Here is a 20,238-nt window from a genome sequence, read left to right as displayed (position 1 = left end):
CTGCAAGACCAAGGTGGCGGGTGAGAAGGCACGGAGAAGAATGGTAAGCATGAGACTATACTGCGGGTACAGGCCAGATCCTGGAGGTCCTTTAAGCCACATTAAAATCTGTAGACTTCTTCCTAAGAGCAGTGAGAAGCCACTGAATTTAGAAGGGTAGCTGGATATGTATGCTTTTCTCTCTGGCTAGCTGAGTGGAAAATTGGTTGGAGGAGGCAAGAGCAACTGTTAGGAGATGAATGCCTGAGTCTTAATGGGACAGTCTTTAAACGAGTCTGCCCCCTGGCAGCACCACTACTACATCCACCGCCAAGTTATTTCTCTGCTGGGTGAAAGCTACTTTGCATCCGTCAGGAGTCTGGACACAGAGCAGTTCTGCGGCTGCTTAGTCTGGCCCCTGCCTACTCCACAGCCTGTGCAGTCCAGACTCTCATCTACTACGTTATGCATGGTTTGGCTTTCTTTCACTCTCACAAGTGCACTGAGTTCTTTTTTCACCTCGCCCCCACCGGGCTCTTAGTGACGGGTATTTACTTCCATTTGGACCACTCTTTCTCCCGGCTCTACTCATCTCCACTAGTTAACTGCTTCTCCTCCAGCTTTCTTATCAACTGTCCTTTCCTCAGAGCAGCCTACCCTGTGTGCTAAAAATAGGTCAGGCCCCCTCTCATACTCTCTCAAAAACATCCTGTGTTTCTCCTTCCTAGTGTTCGTCTCAGTTTGTATATATTGTTTATTTGTTTTGGGTTTTTCCCCCCAGAAATCTTTTGCTAGCAAATGAATGAAACCCTACTGAAACTGGCTGAAGCAAAACCAGAAAAAGTGGAGGAGGGATGTATTGGCTCACATAACTGAGTGGCTGGGACAGGATTAGCATGGAGTCTGACTCCAGGGAGCACCATTCAACAATTCTGGAGGTAAGCAACCCAGTGGCTGGAGGAGATCTGCCTCTGAAATTGCAGGATTCAGGGGCTTAGGCAAGGCCATCAGGCTACTCATGGTGTCTGTCCACATCTCCTTCATGTATGTTGATTTCTGGTAGGCTTGCTTCATGTGGTGGCACCCAGCAGCTTCAGGCTGCTCTTCTCCCTGCTGAAAACCCCTTGGAAAAAGATTTATTATTATTATTATTTTTTAATCATCAGATGTGCCAGAAGTCCCCAAATTAATTTCCAATATACCAGTAAGAGTATGATATAAAAGGAAGTTTAGTTCTCTCTCAGGTAAAAGAGATCCAGAATTATGCAGTCTCTGGCTTGCATGTTTCTTCTCAAGACTCAAACTCCTACATCTTCCTCAGTCCACTTCTCCTTGATGGCCCCATGCAGCTGCTCCAGCTTTAGCCATAAACACATGAGAGGAGGAAGGACACGATCTCTCCCCTTAGAAGCATTGTCCTGAAATCTAACACAAAACAAATGAGTGCTATTATCCAAAGAAAGGAGAATAGTTCCTGGGTCTTGAGATTTAAGCTCCATGCATCAGTTAGGTTTTAAGTTTTTAAGCAATGGAAAACTCAACTCAAATTTTTATAAACTTAAAGGAGATTTATTGAATTATGTAAATGAAAATTCCATAAGTAGAGTGAACTTCAGGACAATTTGATTTAGGCTCTGTGATCTGTTGGCCGGGTTTACATTTTTGTGTAAGCTCCATCCTGCCTGGATTTCTTTATCATGGCAAAATGATGGCAGCATTTCCAGACTTTTTTTTTTTTTAATCATCAGATATACTGGAAATCTCCAAATTGATTTCCAATATAAGTTCAGTTATTTTACATCCACACACCACATCACACCAGAAGGACTGTGTCATACAACCACTCTTGTTGTCATAGACCAGTGGTCGGCAAACTCATTAGCCAAATATCAACAGTACAACGATTGAAATTTTTTTTGAGAGTCAAATTTTTTAAACTTAAACTATATAGGTAGGTACATTGTTATTAACTTAATTAGGGTACTCCTAAGGCTTAGGAAGAGCCACATTCAAGGGGCCAAAAAGCCGCATGTGGCTCGCGAGCCGCAGTTTGCCGACCACGGTCATAGACCAGTTGGGCCTTCACCATTTCCCCATCTGCAGGAGGTGGGGGTGATGTCCACCCCACTGAAGTTTCAAGGCTAATATAAAATGAGAGAAGGAGAATTCTCAATAGTGAGGTCTGGGTGCTGTTAGGGAGTGGAGAGAGGGTTGGCTATTGGGTAGGCAACCAGCGAATGTAGGTTACCCTCCATGTGAGCAGAGACTAAATCTCTAATGCCTCGCACTGTGCTTATACAAATAGATGCTCAATAAAGATTTGGCTAGTGGGTAACAAAGCACAAATTAAGTAAGTACTTACCTCTATCACAACCTTTGCCATCTGGCCCCTGGAGCTAATACTACCCTCAGTCCCTTCTTACCTTGTGGAACAAAAATGTTCCAGATTTACCCTGACCAGAGACCAAGGCCTGATATCTAGCCCCCACACTAGCATGGACACCCTCGTGGAGGCCTCACATAGGCGGCCAGGTTCAGAGAGTGGAATTTCCTGGATGAGGTGTTTACTCAAAGCAGCCAGAAACATCAGCATGCAAGGGATGAGTGCAAACCATAATCAATATGAGCCATCCACGATATTCCAGTGGCAGATGGTCACATGTCAGATCTAAGGGGCAAATAAGTCTACAAATGGGCAGTGATTTCAGGGAGCAGGAGTCTAGGAGTCAGAAATGGTGAGAAGGCAGATAGGAAACAATGAAAGAAATAGCTGAGGATGTAAACTACGAGCAGGACCAAGGTGGAGGGCCCATTCTCACTGGTATTTCCCCAGCAGCAGAGGGGCAGGCCTGCCACCTGAAGATTGTAGGGCAGGTTGCAGGGAGGTGGGAACCCTGTCAGGAGGCAACGATAAGCAGAAGCTCAACTCCAGCACCTGGGGACTTAGGGTGGTGGCAGCCTGGGAAGCAAACACCCATTACAGAGGAAATGTAGTGGGGAGGCTGTGTAGCACAATGGTTAGGAGATTAAGTTCTAGAGTCAGATTGTCTAGATACCAATTCCACCTGTCACTGACTAACCATGTGATTTTGCTCAAGTTACTTAACCTTTGACCCCTTGGGTTCCCCATCTGTGTAGTAGTACTTAACAGTATTTGTTAGGAAAATTTGATGCAGTAACAATCCTAAAGCTTTTATGCACAGCTCCTTACACACAGAAACACTAAATAAATGCTGATATTGTCAGCAGCAGCAAGCACTAATTGGGAAACCCATGATCAGCACTGGAACCCTCAGAGGCTACCTCTGAATCGCCATGCCCCTCTTTCCCTTCAGGACTTCACATACGATATTCCACATGCCTGGAACCTCATCTCCCTCCTCAGTGTCTGGCTACAACGTCCCCACCTCCTTCAGGTCTCAGCTGACACATCCTTTCCTCAAGGTCAGGAGCTCTTGCTGTTCTGACGAGTGAGGACATTTGGGTTTGCCTGCCTGTGTCAGGTTTGGTCTGGGAAGTAGGGCAGAGGCTGTCTTCCTGCCCAAGTCCAGCTAGGTACCTGACACAGAAAGAGACTCAGACTCAGACTCAGACTCAGACATGAGTTATATTTTTGGAGCGAAGGGACCCAGGTTAATGGTTTTACTTAAAATAAAACAAACACCTTGGATATTATTGTTTATTCTGAGGGCAGATGAGATAGAACTTTAACAGATAGGGCTCTTCTGGGCAGGAAAAATATGGGGTTCCAGTGCCAGAACCTGCTGAATAGATGCACTGCATTAGAGTTTGGGTGTGTGCTGTTGTCTGTTTGTTTTGCTGTTGTTGAGAGGGAGATGGAACATGGAAATATTGCTTTTTTTAACTCACTGATCCAGAAGGCCGACCTGGAGATCTAGGTAAAGACTTGTCCTCGGGCTAAGGAGCCAGTGACTTAGCTAGTTTCCTGCATCATATCCAGTTTTCTACCTGTAAAAGCAGAAGTTGGTTTTTACTTGGCACCCTTTAGGCCACACCTGGCCCTGCCCCATTTGCTCAGGTTTGAATTCCACCTGAGGAAAGCTGTATGGCATCAAGTTCAATTATTTTACGTGGCTTTCTAAGATACTCCATGACCTGATTGCTTCAAAACTTTGCCTGTATTTATCACCACTTCCCACTGCAAGTTATTTCTCAGTCTTATGGAACTTCAATTCTTTAGTGGCCAGGCATTCTCTTGCCTCTGAGTCTTTCCCTCTGCCTAGAACTTTCTTCAGATCACCTCTTCGTCTGTGTGGATTTCTGCATAATCATCGCTGCCTCTAGAAAGCCCCCGGCCCCTACCCCACTGCCCAGCCCAGGTGAGGTGCTTCAGATGTTGCACGAGGACACGTTCAGCATGAGCTTGCTCACACACCCTGTATTCCCAGGCCTCATCACTGGGCAGAGCAGAGTCAGCAGAATGTGTTGAAATAATGTATGAATGAATCAGTAAATGAATGGATGCATGAACTATGCCTGTCCTCTACAAATGACCAAGAGGGTTACTTTGAATAGAGGCCTAGATGAGGGATTTATTTTTATTTTTATTTTTTGTATTCTTAGGTTGGGTGCCCTAGACTGTCCAAAAGGTATGGAAAACACTGATATAGCCAAAATAAAATAAATCATGGAAAATGAATTGAACTGAGCCTAAATAGGATTGTGCTGAGCACAGCAGTATTCCGCTTCAAGGATACATCCACCAGTCTGTTCCCGAGGATTTCATCTCTACTTCTCAAGGGAAGCACCCTATACTTATAACACAAATCTACCGTCAATGTAAGACTCCAGACCGTTCCTCAGGGGCACTCCATAAGAGTTTAGCTTCACAAAACTGACAATAGGGCCTTATCCCCTTCTGACTGGGAATCCTAAATCAAGATTGGATTATAAGTATGGTGGGCTACTCTGGCTTTATGGGGCATGAAGAGAGGCTGAGACTTAGCATGAGACATACCTAATAGCATGGGACAGGCTTGAAAGGACTGCAGAGAATAATGACAGTAGAAGAGCTAGACAGGAGCCACTATTATCAAGAAATACTGTAGCCTCAGTCACAGCAGAGACAAAAACTGGCAAGGGGTTTCCAATCAGAAGTATTGGGAGCTTGAAGGTGTGTTCATGAGTGCCTCCAGCAGGAAAGAGTCCTCACCATCATGGCTGAGTTCAGAGCTAGAGTAGACGCAGGACATATTGAAACTGCCAGTTGGTGGCAGATAAAAGAAGCCAGAAACAAGTGGAATTGGGATCACCAGAAAGTGACTCCGCTGCAATACTGGCCTTTTTAGAGAGGGGTCAGCACTGAAACACACTGGGGCCATGTAGAAAGGACCCAAAGAAGGAGTGGGAGGCACAAAATCAGTGGACACGGTCACTAGATACTCAGGAAGACAGAAGGATAGGAAATGAGGTGGAATTGAATCACCTTACAGAATTCTACACTAGGACATAGTGGATTTCACTGGGAGGACAAATGGCAAGAGGTTTCTAGAGCTGTGAGCACCGAGGAGGTGTTGAAACATCTCTGGAATGTGTGGTGATCACCTTGGCAGAGATGGGATCAGCAATGATGATTCATCCCTATGTATGAAGAAGATGGCCTTCAAGGTGAGTGTCCCAGGAAGTGGAGGGGAGCTCCTGTGTGGGGATGTATAGGTGGTGTGAGAGCATTTTTAAAATGGCTGGTACCCCAAGGATGTATTCTTGCTTTGAAGTAGATTCTGGAACTGAGGCCAATATGAAAACACAAAAGGAGTGAAGGCTGTGAAAGCAACATGTATTTCCTGGACACGAGAAAATTTTAAAAAAGTCAGGCACAAGAGGTCATTTGGATGTGTAGGCCTGGCCAACAGGGACTTTGGAGTGGTGTCTGAGGTAATGTCCCCAGGGCTGGGAGAGGGGGTTGGAATGCCCTAGACCAGGGGTGGGCAAACTTTTTGACTCAAGGGCCACAATGGGTTCTTAAACTGGACCTGAGGGCCGGAAAAAAGCATGGATGGAGTGTTTGTGTGAACTAATATAAATTCAAAGTAAACATCATTACATAAAAGGGTACGGTCTTTTTTTTTCAATAGTTTTATTCATTTCAAATGGGCCGTAGTTTGCCCATGGCTGCCCTAGACCCAGGTTGGGGTGGCACTAGGGGACCTAAATGGACTACTGGGTTAGAAGCCATCTGACTCCTCCTAATAAAGTGTGGCTCCTAAGACTTTGGGTGGGGTCTCATATGTTTGTAACTGACAAGAGCCTGCCTCATCTCACATCAGTCTGGGCGATGTCAGAAAACTCAACATCATGGTTCCTCATTTAGGATGTGACTCATCAGACTATCAACCAGGTTGGTAAATCCCTAATAAGCAAATCCCACAACATTGGTAGGGTGATCCATCAGCCATAAAGTCATATCCTTGGGCTAAAGATCTCTAGAGCAGTCTTGAGTTTTCTACCCAACGTGTCTACTAATGTAATTGGAGGAAATGTGGTTGGGAAACACACACGTGATGTCACCTTCTCTTTAGAAAGTTGGAGGACAGGGACCTATAGACCATGGTTCTTATGAGCATAAGAATCATTTCTAGGATTTATTAAAAATGCAGACTCATGTTTCACATTAAAACTAGTGAATCTTCATTATTGAGATGTATCCCAGAAATCTTCATTTTAAACAAGTTTCCTAGGTGGTTCTTATGCTTGAAATCTGTGGACCATATTCGAAGAAACATTAATGTGGAGGCCCATTCTGCAATAGCAAGTAGAGGTAGATTTTTTATTATATGGGGATTGGATGAAAACTGCCCTGATTTGGCTTATTCATGATGGCCTAGATGTGGTGGTATTTGGAAGAGATGCGGTCATCAGGCAATGCAATATTTGATAAAAATTATATAAGATGGGTAAATATTGAGGCTGGATAATTTCTGGATTACTCATTAGGATGACTGGCTGCAGCTAAGGAGTCATGGTGAGTTGGAGCTAGGTATTCCTTGGTGATTGGATGGACACCCACAATAGCATGGGCAGCCAGTCAGGGCATGGACAGAAAGAAGAACTGAGACTGAAGCTGTAGCCAAGATCGTCAGTACATAAGGATCATTTCTAGCTGTTCTTTTTTTAAAAAAATATTTTTTAATTGATTTTAGAGAGAGGAAGGAAGAGAGAGAAAGATATTAAAACATCAATGATGAGAAGAGAATCATTGATCAACTGCCGCCTGCACGCCCCCCACTGGGGATTGAGCCCAGAACCTGGGCATGTGCCCTGACCGGGAATTGAACCACTGAGCCATGCCGGCTGGGCCCAGCTGTTCTTGATGTATGACAGGAGAGTACTGCTGACAGCGGTCTCGTATGTGAGGTGATTCTGGTCTCCTTCATCTGTCTCACACCTAAGAAACTCTTTTAAGCTATAAAAAATTCCTCAGGACAGATCCCCTGCACTGAGCTACCAAATGCATCCTCATCTCTCCAGGAAACGTTGGGCTTCTATGCTAGAATTGCTGGACAATATTGGGTGGGCTGGGTTGAGATGTGAGGTAGACGTTGATTCTTAAGACTCTTCAGAATCTTTCTCATCCATTGCTCCTACAGAGCTAGAGTTAGGGCCCTGAAAACTTCAGGAAATGAGGTAACAGAGGAAAGAAACAGATACTTTTATGACACAAGGTTTGTAGTTTGTAAAAATGTGATGAGTAAACTGATAGAACCATAGCAAAGTAGGAGACAGTGTCAAGAGAAAAACATGGCTGGGATCATTATCTGAATGATCCCATTATCTGAATTTGGTGATCAAGTTGCTACCTCCTCATTTTGTATTATTCAGGGAAATAAAGAGAGGTTAATGATACATCTGATAAGGGTTAATCTCCAAAATATACAGGGAACTCATACAACTTAACAAAAGAAAGATAAACAATACAATTAAAAATGGGCAAAGGACCTAAATAAACACTTCTCCAAAGTGGACATACAGAAAGCCAAGAGACATATGTAAGAATGCTCAAAGTCACTAATCATTTGAGAGATGCAAATCAAAATAACAATGAGAGAAATGAAGTAACTAAACTTTTTTGCCCCTCCATCAAAGTGGCATGAGCAACAAAGCCAGAAAAAAAAGAAAGAGTAAATACAAACAAACAAACAAACAAAAAACCCCGACAATGAGATATCATCTCACACCTATCAGAATGGCTATCATCAACAAATCAACCAATGACAAGTGTTGGTGAGATTGTGGAGAAAAGGGAACCCTATCACTGCTGGTGGGAATGCAGACTGGTGCAGCCACTGTGGAAAAGTATGGAGTTTCCTAAAAAATTTAAAAATAGAACTCCCATTTGAGCCAGTGATCCCACTTCTAGAAATATATCCTAAGAAACTTGAAACACTCATCACAAAGGATATACACACCCCTATGTTCATAGCAGCGCAATTTACAATAGCTAAGACTTGGAAACTGCCTAAGTGTCCATCAGCAGATGAGTGGATTAAAAAACTGTGGTACATCTACACAATGGAATACTACGTGGCAATAAAAAAGAAAGAACTCTTACCATTTGCAACAGCATGGATGGAACTAGAAAGTATTATGTTGAGCGAAATAAGCCAGTCAGAGAAAGATAAGTATTACATGATCTCATTCATATGTGGAATCTAATGAACCAAATAAACTGATAATCAAAAATAGACCCAGAGTCATAGAAGCATGAACAGACTGTTGAACCTCAGAGGGAAGGCAAGGGAGGGTGGGTAGGAAGAGAACAACCAATGAGCTTGTAGGCATACTAGTATACATAACGGGTGGACACAGACAATGGGGTGGTGAGGGCCTGGGGGGTGGGGTGGGGAGGATGGGAGCGGGAGCGGGCTGGAAGAGGTTAATGGGGGAAAAAGAGGACCTATGTAATACTTTCAATAATAAAGATTTAATAAAGAAAAAAAAAAAGAGCGGCTAGACCAAAATACACAAGGGGAATCTGAAAATTTCCTTGCTGAAAGAATTCTTCCCTGCATACTTCTGCAGTTTAATGGTACCCCAGGAATATATTCTTGCTTTAAGTAGATTACTTTCACCCAGCCAGACTCCTAAAACGTGTTTGTTTTTTTAAATATGTTTATTGATTTCAGAGAGGAAGAAAGAGGGAGAGAGAGAGAGAAACATCAATGATGAGAGAGAGTCATTGATTGGCTGCCTCCTGCACACCCCCCACTGGCGATCGAGCCCGCAACCCAGGCATGTGCCCTTGACTGGAATCGAACCTGGGAGGCCAACGTTCTATCCACTGAGCTAAACCAGGTAGGGCTCCTAAAACCTTTTAAGAGAGCAGCTGCACTGAGAGAATGTGAATTCTGGTTGAGCTGCAGAAATGGGAAATGGTGAATTATGATGCACTTTGAGAGAGGGAAGTGGGGGATTTTGGATCTTCAGAAGGTCACTTAGGCTACCACCCTATATGTGGGGGGTAAGTGAGGAAAAGGGAAGGGGCCATCTCTTGTATTTGCTCAACCTCTGCTTTCTCCATTGGGCCTCCTCCCTTCTCCCACTGCCCTCTGGCTGGGCCTTTGCCCACTAATCATTTAGGATCCAGTTTAACTATCACCTCCTCCCCAGATTTGCCCAAGGAGAGTTAGAAGCTCCATCCTTTGGTCTATCACATTTGTTTATATACATATTTGACTCTGATCTGTTTATAGTTATATTTCTCTCACAGACTATAGATTCCTTGAAGGCAGGGGTCATATTCATTTATTATTTAATATAGTACATAATAGGATTCAATAACATCATAAATTATAGGCACATATCACTTTAAAGACCACTGCTATAAATTTTTACACCAACTTATTGAATTTGATGAGAGAAAGGTCATCTCAGATTAGGCCTCTGTTGGGGACTCTGTGCACTGGTGTCTATACCTTGGGAGTGTAGAACTGAGACCTGAGACCTGTGTACTAGGCATCAAACAGCCAATCCTCTTGGTTGTTTCATTTTTATAGATGGCTGATCTCATCCTTTATATCTGTTCTATATTTTCTTGTCAGTGATAGTAACCTTACCTTCATTTTGGAGTACTTATGTTGAGCCTGTACAGTAGGTCCTCGGGTTACGTCAGAGGTCCATTCCTACAGCTCGATGTAATGCGATTTTCGCTATAATTCAGAACCCACCTACATAAGCACCTAGGTCACTCACATGGAGCATATACACAGCAGTAATGAAGTGAAACAGTAAAAAAAAATGTAAAAAAATATAACAATTCCTGACCTTTACTTGTGGTAAATAAATAATATTAAAAAAATAAAGCACATATGTACATACGTCGAAATGATGGAACTTTTTTTTTTTAATAAATAAATGGGAGATGGTGACGTAACCACAAAACGATGTACGTCAAGTCGGACGTAACCCGAGGGCTGTCTGTATACTGACTGCCTAAGGGAAATATGCCCCACTTAAAAATGATTATGTCAGCCCTAACTGGTTTGGCTCAGTGGATAGAGTATCGGCCTGCGGACTGAAAGGTCCCAGGTTCGATTCCAGTCAAGGGCATGTACCTTGGTTGCGGGCACACTTCCCAGTAGGAGGTGTGCAGGAGGCAGCTGATCAATGTTTCTCTCTCATCAATGTGTCTAACTCTCTATCCCTTCCTCTCTGTAAAAAAATTAATAAAGTATATTTTTTAAAAAAATGATTATGTCAGTCTGTAGTTGTTGGTGCCAATTCAACACCAGATTGGGGTTGTGGTGAAAAGAAGGAAACTTTGCTCAGGGCAAAGTGCTGGGAAACAGCACAGCTGTAGAACAGCTCTGGGGCCAGGCCCCTCTCCAGCTAGACAGATCTGCACTGCTCCTGGATTATTTGCTCCGTTCTGCTCAGGGCAGGTCTGCTTTGTGCAGCACTGCAGAGTCATCTGTGGGTGTTTTTCTTTTTTCTTTTTTAAACTGACTTGAGAGAGAGACACACACACACAGATTGTTGTTATCCTTATTTATATATTCATTGGTTGATTCTTATATGTGCCCTGATGGGGGAGGAAATTCTATTATACTGATGCCCTAATCAACTGAGCTAGTAAATCCTGCCACATGTGTGGGTGTCTCAGCTCAGTAAGTCTTCAGTGGAAAGGGAAAGTATGCTCTCCCAGCCCTAGGGGAGAAGGTTTATATAAACAGGAGTCCCCTCCCTGGTCCCTGATTGGCCTGCCTCATGCAAATGAAGACTCCAAATCCTCACAGTTTGATTGGTCCAAAAGGCACTGTCCTGATTGGTCAGAATAGAGCCACTCTAATTGGTTAGAGCTTCACAGTTTTGACTGGATGGGGAAATCCTCGATCCTATTGTTTGAAATAGGATGCCAGGAATTCCTTTATAGGCTCACTCAGGTAGCAGAAATACAGTACAGGTAGGCAGTTCAGCATAGAGGCAGGTAGTTCAGTGCAGGCTACTCCTTGAAGTGCAGTCTGTGCCAGAGGCCCCTGTGCAGAAATGGCTACTAGGGTCTGTTTTTAAAAATTTGAGCCCAGTTAGCCACCAGGAGCCCTTATTAGTTAGGTGTCTTCTTTTTTTTTCTTTCAGGATTCACAATTAAGACCACTAAAAAAATAAGAAATCTTTAGAGTATGGTAAGGGATATAAGCAAAATATAGTTGTATGAAAATTATAATTTCAATTATGCAAAACTACATAAACTTCTGGACAACACTATAAGTGAATATGCAAAAATGAAGTGATTTTTTGTAAAATGTCTTCAATGTTGCATGACTCAATGATAAAATTTATGATGCTGGGGGGGGGGGGGGGGGGGGGGGGGGGGTCAGGTAATCTGTCAAATGTAATATTCTCTTTCTTCCAGTGGCACTAAGAAACCATGTGTGAGTTTAAATTCCCCAAAATGAAGTGTTCAAGAAATTGAAGATCCTTTTTTCAAAAACTAATTTCTCATCATGATTCATTAAAGATGTTATTTCCCAAATATATTTAACCTCTTCTTCAATCGAATACATCCCATGCCTTAATGTGACGAGTTACAGATGTTTATTTCCTGCTGTGTGAAGTAATAATCTCGTTCATATTAATTTTTTAGCTTTCTTTCATTTCCTGGTTGTTCAGAGTTCAAGAACTCGACCTTGCTAACTTGTACTGCTCTTAAGTTTTAGCATTCCTCATAGCCTTTATGTTTTTTAAAATCCGTACTTTAAAAAGGTAGTCATGTTTGGCAGCCTCCAAAACTAATCTTTTTCTCAAATTTGTTTCTTGTGGGTTTTTTTTTTTTATTTATTTCTTGAGATCGGATCGGAATATTCTTGGGCCCACCGAAGGAAGGCGAGAACAGGCTAGTCCGAGAGAGTTTACCGTGTGTGAGAGAGTAACAGTGGTTACTACCCCTCGGGTTCACGGCAGTGGGACCCAAAAGTTCCCCGAAACAAGCGCCCAGAAAGCTGAAGACCCGAGGAGTCCGCCAGGTGACCGCAGCCCTGCCACTGACCTTCGGCGGCCGCGGCGCTGGGGGCCCCGCCCCCTCGGGGCACGCAGTTGCCCCCGCCCCCACCCCCTCCCGCCCGCGCTCCGCACGCAGGCGCGTACTCCGCCGGCTCGTGGCCACGCCCCTCCGCGCCGGCCCGCCCCGGCCGGCTGCTCCGCCCCTAGGCGGTTGCTCCGGCGGCCGCCGCCCTCCCCCGGCCCAATGGCGCGGCTGCCGCGTCAGTGATGTGGAATAGTGCTCAGGCTCGTCCGGCCCCAGGCCCGCAGCCCATTACACCACCCGCCGCGGCAGTCGCTGCAGCCGCTGCAGCCCGCGCAGACGGAGGGCGGGAGGCTGCTCGGCGTGGCGGGGCGGGGCGAGCGGCGCGGCCGCACTCATTCCTGTGGGGCGCGGGGCATGGAGGAACTGAGCGGCCGCAGGCGGAGCTGGGCGGCGCAGGCGGCAGCCGGGACAACGGTTTCCATTTGAAGGGGGCGGCTGGAGCCCGAGCGGCCGGCGGCGGCGGCTGGAAGGACTAGCGACGGGCAGGTAGTGGCGGCGGCGGCGGTCCTGCCGCGGCCCGAGGCGCCCGCGGGGAGGCCTGGGCGGGAAGGGGAAGGAGGGCGTCCCGGGCAGCTGAAGGTGGCGGCGGGCTGGAGGCCGCCGGCCGGTCCGCCCGGCGGGAGGGGGTCGTGGTCCGCGGAGGACCTTGGGGAGGCGCTGCCCGCGTCCGCAAAAGGCCGAGGTGAAGGTTCTGTGAGGTGAAGGGGCGGCTGAGGTGTGGGGACCTGCGACCCCTTGGGGGCGGGGGATCAACATGGGGCGGGCGAAGGGAGCTCCGCGGCGGCCGGATTTCCTGAGAGCCTCTCGGAGTTTTGGAGGCGAGAGAGCCGTGCGGAGGGGGGCTTGGCGCCGGCTGGCCGTGGCTGGTGGTGTCTGACTTTTTGTTTCTCCACGACACCCCTTCTGGCCACCATGAGGCCTCCCGGCCTCGCGCCCTTGGCCGGCTCTCCCCTGCGGACCGGAGAAGGCGCCGTCCCGGACCCGCGCCTCACGCCCCTGTTGGTCGGACTCTCCCCGGGCGTGTGCGGCACCAAACTAGGGCGAAGCTTGGCTAGAGAGGAGCCGAGAAGCCGGGTGCCTGTTCGTGCGTAAATGCACCATATGTAGAGACGAGTCCGCCTCCCACCGAGCCGTTCGGGGGTGTGTGTACCTTTGTGTGTTCTTTTTCACCTTTTGGGCGGGGGGCGGGGGCGGTGGAGGTGGCGTGGTAGCCCCTAAACTAGGACTTTTCCTCCCCACAGGAGTAGAAATGACGAAAAACCAAAACAAATGTTTTTTGCTTTTACCTATGACAAATTCAGAACTACTGTTTTGTTTCTTCCTTTCTCCAGTTTGTTGCTCTGGTTGTCAGATGTCGGAAGGCAACAGGACAGAACATACTCTCCGTGTTTTTTTGTGTTGTTTTTTTTTTTGATATCCGTCCTGGGGTTCTGTGATGAAAAGTGAACTTTGGTTCCTGTGACTCGTGCCTGTTGTCGATCGAGTTGAGCTTTGCATTGAGGGATAAATAAAAGCACCGCCTCCCACCTGGACATAAATGGATCTGAAGACAGCAGTGTTTAACGCAGCTCGCGATGGCAAACTCCGGCTTCTCACCAAGTTGTTGGCCAGCAAATCCAAAGAGGAGATTTCCTCCCTGATCTCTGAGAAAACGAATGGGGCCACGCCGCTCTTGATGGCGGCCAGGTATGGGCACCTGGACATGGTGGAGTTCCTCCTGGAGCAGTGCAGCGCCTCCATAGAAATCGGGGGCTCGGTCAATTTTGACGGTGAAACCATCGAGGGGGCTCCCCCTTTGTGGGCCGCTTCTGCAGCAGGACATCTGAAGGTGGTCCAGTCTCTGTTAAATCATGGCGCATCTGTGAACAACACGACTTTGACCAATTCAACTCCTCTAAGAGCTGCCTGCTTTGATGGCCACTTGGAAATAGTGAAGTACCTTGTAGAACACAAAGCTGACTTGGAAGTGTCAAACCGGCATGGGCATACCTGCTTGATGATTTCATGTTACAAAGGACACAAAGAGATTGCGCAGTATTTACTTGAAAAGGGAGCAGATGTTAATAGAAAGAGTGTTAAAGGTGAGTTTCGCTTTTTCGTTAGAATTTTTGTTTACCACTTATTTTCTGGAAGTTTGGTACATAAATATAAGCAGTGATGTTGAGTAAGTCAACACTGACTTGTTTTGATTAGGTATCCCTTCCAGTATAACCTTGTTGATGTTTCTCTGTTATTTGATAACATTGAACAAGTGTAATAGAAAGACCTCTGTTACTATGTTAAGCAGCATTTTCTGTCTCTTTTTCGAATAACTCCTAATTGCTGGAAAAGGCGTTCTTCAAAGTTACAGAGCATGTTAATGGCTGTTGGATCTGAGCCATTAGCTTGTATTTTCATCTTCCTCAGAATATACTTCAATGTATTATGTTTTTCTTAGCTTTAATTTTTGTAGAACACTCTTGGAGTAAAAACTATATTTAGTGAGTCATCTTGTTTATCTTAGGTCGGCATTTCTTTTGTTATTCTGTCAGGGAAGGCTAGAGCAAACTGACCTGGAAGGATAAGTATCAGTGGAAAAGGAGAAAAAATCTGTTCCCTTATTCCCTATTTATTGTTTGGCCAAATTTTTTTTAATAAAGAATATGTATTTAATATAGCAAAAAAGAAAACATTTTTTTAAACTGCTAACAATACTGAGAGCAAAACAAGGATTAGGTTAAACAAATGTGGATTTGTTGGCTAGCAACAATGTAAATAACCTTTGTCCACAAAAGTTAAGGTTTACAATGGAGTATAATTTCCAGCGATTGTAATAAACTTAAAACAGCAAATGATAGTTTAGAATTTTTTTAAATTCTTAAAAAACAACTGTCCTGATACTACAATTTTTATACTTGAAGACCTATTTTTCTTAAACATCTATTTATATAGCAGCAAAATAATTCACTGTCTAATGAAAAAAAACTTAAAACTTAAAAGTAGCATACATACATGGTAAAAAAATATTCAAACAGCACAAATTGGTTTACAGTGTTTATAGTGAAAATTAAGTCCTATCACCCCTGATTTCTAGACCTCCAACCCACCCGTAACCACTATTTACTGTTTTTGTGTGTGTCCTAGAGATATTCTATGCAAATACAAGGATATGCCTCTATATCAATCTCACCTTTCCTCTGTTAGATGATACATACTGTTTTAAAAAAAAAATTCCAATTTATCTTGGATGTCATTCAACTCCAACACACATAGCTACCTCAGTCTGATTCATAGCTACACAGTACTTCATTGTATATAATTTATTTATCTATTCTCTACTGATGGACAGTTCTGTCACATCCAATACAAACAATGCTGCTGTAAATATTCTTGAACAAAAGTGTTGCACATTTGTGTGAAAGTAGCTGTATGATAAATACTTACAGGTGGAATTGCTGAATCAAAGTATATGTGCATTTATCACTGAATAGTGTCTGATTGCCTTTCAGACACTCTAAACTACACAATTATGGGGCATATAGTTACTGGATATATTTATTGAAGTTAGTATCATCTTTTAAAAAAAGATTTGTTATTAAAGTGAATCAGACTCATTGTGATTTTTCTGAAAATGTTCTTCCCAGAGGAAATATAAAAATATCACAAAAATCCAGACATTTAGAGTTAATCCTTCCAAGATGTTTCTGAATTTTGTGAATAGATATATTATGCAATTTTATTTTATGTCCTCTTCTATAGTCTGTTTTTAGCTTACTAGATGTTATCTTTAATACCATTAATTATAGCTCTTTAATTTCAATAGCTGCATACTCTAATGGAATTTTATGTTGCTTCTAGCTTTTCAGTATGATATACATGTCTCTGTTAGCATTCTTATATATGTTTGCAACTGTTCCTGATTGTCTTTGAGATAGGTTGTTAGGTCAGAGGACAGCATGACTTTTTAAACACTCATCATTTTTTAAAAAACACTTATTTTTAATAGAACAAATTGCTGCTTAGAGACCATATTCATACTAGGAATGCTTTGAAATCATAACTAAAAGAGGGATAAAAGGTGTGGCTGCTTGTTTAGGCTTGTTGGATTTTTTGTTTCTTTGTTTTGCGTTTTTTATTTATCAGCCTAATGATGAACAGATTGTTAATAAGTTCATATATTTAAGTAAAATTGGCGTATGTTTTAAACTCTTATATATCATTGGAGAGATGAGTACTGGCACTGTTTTCCTTGTGTTTTTCAAAGCTGCTTTATATATTCCTAGATATAGAATATTTGAGAGAACTATATTGTAAATAGCTCATTATTTTGTGAGCATTTTCCTTAATAAACTCTGAACAGTATTTAACTTGATTACCTTTGCTATTTTAGAAGAATATTCCTTTCTAATCACTATCGTATAGCTGTGTATATCCTTCCTCTTTTGGCCAATGGTCTGCTTAGTCTAGAGCAGCCCTGGGCAAACTACGGCCCATGGGCCGGATCCAGCCTGTTTGAAATGAATAAAACTAAAAAAAAAAAAAAAGACTGTACCCTTTTATGTAATGATTGTTTACTTTGAATTTATATTAGTTCATACAAACACTCCATCCATGCTTTTGTTCCGGCCCTCTGGTCCAGTTTAAGAACCCATTGTGGCCCTTGAGTCAAAAAGTTTGCCCAACCCTGGTCTAGAGTCATTTTTCCCCCAGTGTCAGTATCATATATTTATGTCTCTAAAAAATATACATAGCCCCAATTTTATACACATACATATATGTGTATTTTATATATACAGGGTGTCCCAAAAATGTATATGCACTTTGTTCTTTGTTTTTTTTTAATTAAATCTTTATTGTTCAGATTATTACAGTTCCTCTTTTTTCGCCCCCATAACTCCCCTCCACCAGGTTCCCCTCCCACCCTCTGCCCTCACCCCCCCACCACTGTCCTCATTCATAGGTGCACGATTTTTGTCCAGTCTCTTCCCGCATCCCCTACACCGCCCCCCCCCCCCAAGAATAGTGGGTCCACTCCCTTTCTATACCCCTGATTCTATTATAATCACCAGTTTATTCTCATCATCAGATTATTTATTCACTTGATTTTTAGATTCACTTGTTAATGGATGTGTATTTGTTGTTCATAATTTGTATCTTTACCTTTTTCTTCTTCCTCTTCTTAAAAGATACCTTTCAGCATTTCATATAATACTGGTTTAGTGTTGATGAACCCCTTTAGCTTTTCTTTATCTGTGAAGCTCTTTATCTGACCTTCAATTCTGAATGATAGCTTTGCTGGATATAGTAATCTTGGTTGTAGGTTCTTGGTATTCATCACTTTGAATATTTCTTGCCACTCCCTTCTGGCCTGCAAAGTTTCTGTTGAGAAATCAGCTGACAGTCGTATGGGTATTCCCTTGTAGGTAACTGAGTGTCTTTCTGTTGCTGCTTTTAAGATTCTCTCTTTGTCTTTTGCTCTTGGCATTTTAATTATGATGTGTCTTGGTGTGGTCCTCTTTGGATTCCTTTTGTTTGGGGTTCTCTGCTCTTCCTGGACTTGTAAGTCTATTTCCTTCACCAGGTAGGGAAAGTTTTCTGTCATTATTTCTTCTAATAGGTTTTCAATATCTTGCTCTTTCTCTTCTTCTGGCATCCCCATAATTCGGATGTTGGCACACTTGAAGCTGTCCCAAAGGCTCCTTACACTATCCTCGTATTTTTGGATTCTTTTTTCATTTTGCTTTTCTGGTTGGGTGTTTTTTGCTTCTTCATATTTTAAATCTTTGACTTGATTCTTGCGCTCCTCTTGTCTGCTGTTGGGAGTCTATATAATATTCTTTATTTCAGTCAGTGTATGCTTAATTTCTAGTTGGTCCTTTATCACAACATCGAGGGTCTCATTAGATTTCTTGAGGGTCTCATTAAGTTTATCGGCGGTTTCTAGAAAATTCTTGAAAAACCTTAAAAGTGTGGTTTTGAACTCTATATCCAGTAGTTTGCTTTCCTCCATTTCTGTCATTTGTATCCTGTTTCTTTGTCCCTGCATTTTTTATGCTTCCCTGTGTTGATAGAGTGGCTTTCTGTGCTAAGTGTCCTATAGGGTCCAGTGGCTCAGCCTCCCCAATTACCTGAGGTAGACACTTTTGGTGCACCCCCTTGTGGGCTTTGTGCACAGTCTTGTAGTTAAGCCTTGATTGTTGTAGGTAACACTGGGAGGAATTGACCTCCAGGCCAATTGGCTGTGAGAACCAGCTGTGTCTACGGTGGGAGAACTTCTGTGCTGAAGACACCCTTCAGGGGCAAGACTTGCTTTAGTGGGGCTTTGGTGCTCACTGAGCCTGCCCTGTTAGTGTGTCCCCTATGGAACTGAGGAGTTGTAATTGGATGGTCCCACTCTGACCACTGGGTACACTGGCTCTTGGATCTAAGGAGGCGCTAATCTAGCCTCTGCCTCTATATGCACTTTGAATAATTATTTATTCTAATGGGTTAAATCTGAAAAAGAAACATCAATTGAGCTTTCAGCTGTTAAAGTGTGTATACATACTTTGGGGACATCCTGTCTATAATATATATTGCTCTGTGTGTGGTACTCTGCCTTTTCATGGTGCATTTTAATTTCAACAATTATTTTTAATGATTGTTGGGGCAGATTAAAGTACATTGCACCCTCTCTCTGATTCTGAAACTTCCATTCTCTGATGATCCACTCTCATTGGCTCTTCAGATATTTTTTTTTTATGGGTTAAAGGGTAATAAAAAAGCAGGGATCAGTTGAAACGGAGGCAGGAACACTGGAGAAAGATCCAAGAGAGTATCAAGGAGAATCCCCCCCCCCCCCCATTTTTAATCCCATTTAGAAAATGGAAAACACTGATAAGACCAGGGATAAAATGGAGAGAGAGGAAGAGAGAGAAAAAAACATCAATGAGAGAGACATATCCATGGGCTGCCTCCTGCAAGTCCCCTACTGGGCATGTGCCCTGACCAGGAATCGAACCAGTGACCTCTGGGTTCATGGGATGACGCTCAACCAACAGCTACACTGGCCGGGGCTCTTAGGAAATTTTATATGTCAGCTGTTGGAAATGATTTTGAAGAAAGAAAATGCCAATAGATTATGCTTAGTCTGCTTAAATATAAAATGTATGTGACTTCTATATTTCTTTACTTTTTAACATGCAGTTGGCATTTGAATATATTATTTAACCTCTATCCATTACTTTTTAACAGGCTGTTGGCATTTTGAGCATATTTTAACCTAAGGTGGAATTCATTCATTAATTGAGAAAGCATTTATTGAGTCCCTCAGTGTGCCAGGCTGTTAGACTTAGGATATATAAAGATGAGTAAGACAAGATATCCAGTCTTGGATTCCCTGCCCTTGAGGAGCTTATAGTTTGATGGGAGAGACAGGTTCATAAGCAGATACTTAAACCACAATATGCTAAGTGCAACAGCAGTGCTTTCTTTTTTTGGAAATACGTTATCCCTAAACAACTCATTCCCTTAGGGGACAGTGGGTTCCTCCTTTTCCCTTGGTATTCAAAAAGGGAAGAAAAACTTTGAAATATTTAGAGAAACTTCTCTAGTTTAGCCCAGCAGATTTTTGAGACAGGAGAGTTGTTTGCTATTTAAAACTACAGACCCTAAATCAGAAGCGATTATACAGGCCAATCTTTGAGCTGTCACATTGATCTCAGCCCTATATAGTTGTCATTTTTGGCTTTCTTTTGTTC

At 43.3% G+C, this 20,238-nt stretch overlaps 1 protein-coding gene and 1 long non-coding RNA gene across 3 annotated transcripts in view; both read left to right on the top strand.

Moving 5' to 3' along the window:
• The first annotated feature begins 763 nt into the window (after positions 1–763).
• On the top strand, positions 764–5,935 carry LOC118656769. The gene is made up of 3 exons (XR_004967687.1): positions 764–917; positions 4,564–5,607; positions 5,718–5,935. It is a non-coding gene; the product is annotated as an uncharacterized LOC118656769 (long non-coding RNA).
• A 6,929-nt stretch (positions 5,936–12,864) lies between these two features.
• Positions 12,865–20,238, top strand: part of FEM1C (fem-1 homolog C) — a 40,436-nt gene continuing 33,062 nt past the window's right edge. The window contains exons 1-2 of one of the 2 annotated variants that reach the window (XM_036308030.1): positions 12,865–13,006; positions 13,852–14,601. In XM_036308030.1, coding sequence (XP_036163923.1) covers positions 14,058–14,601 — 544 coding nt within the window. In that variant the 5' untranslated portion in view covers positions 12,865–13,006; positions 13,852–14,057. Of the gene's footprint in view, positions 13,007–13,314; positions 13,663–13,851; positions 14,602–20,238 lie in introns of those variants that run through there. The other variant, XM_036308031.1, reaches the window with a different exon arrangement.

Source organism: Myotis myotis, unplaced genomic scaffold, assembly GCF_014108235.1.
Source record: "Myotis myotis isolate mMyoMyo1 unplaced genomic scaffold, mMyoMyo1.p scaffold_m19_p_5, whole genome shotgun sequence".
NCBI classification, from domain to species: Eukaryota; Metazoa; Chordata; class Mammalia; order Chiroptera; family Vespertilionidae; genus Myotis; species Myotis myotis.
Note: the sequence above shows the minus strand (reverse complement) of the source record. Positions and strands in the feature narration are given on the sequence as shown.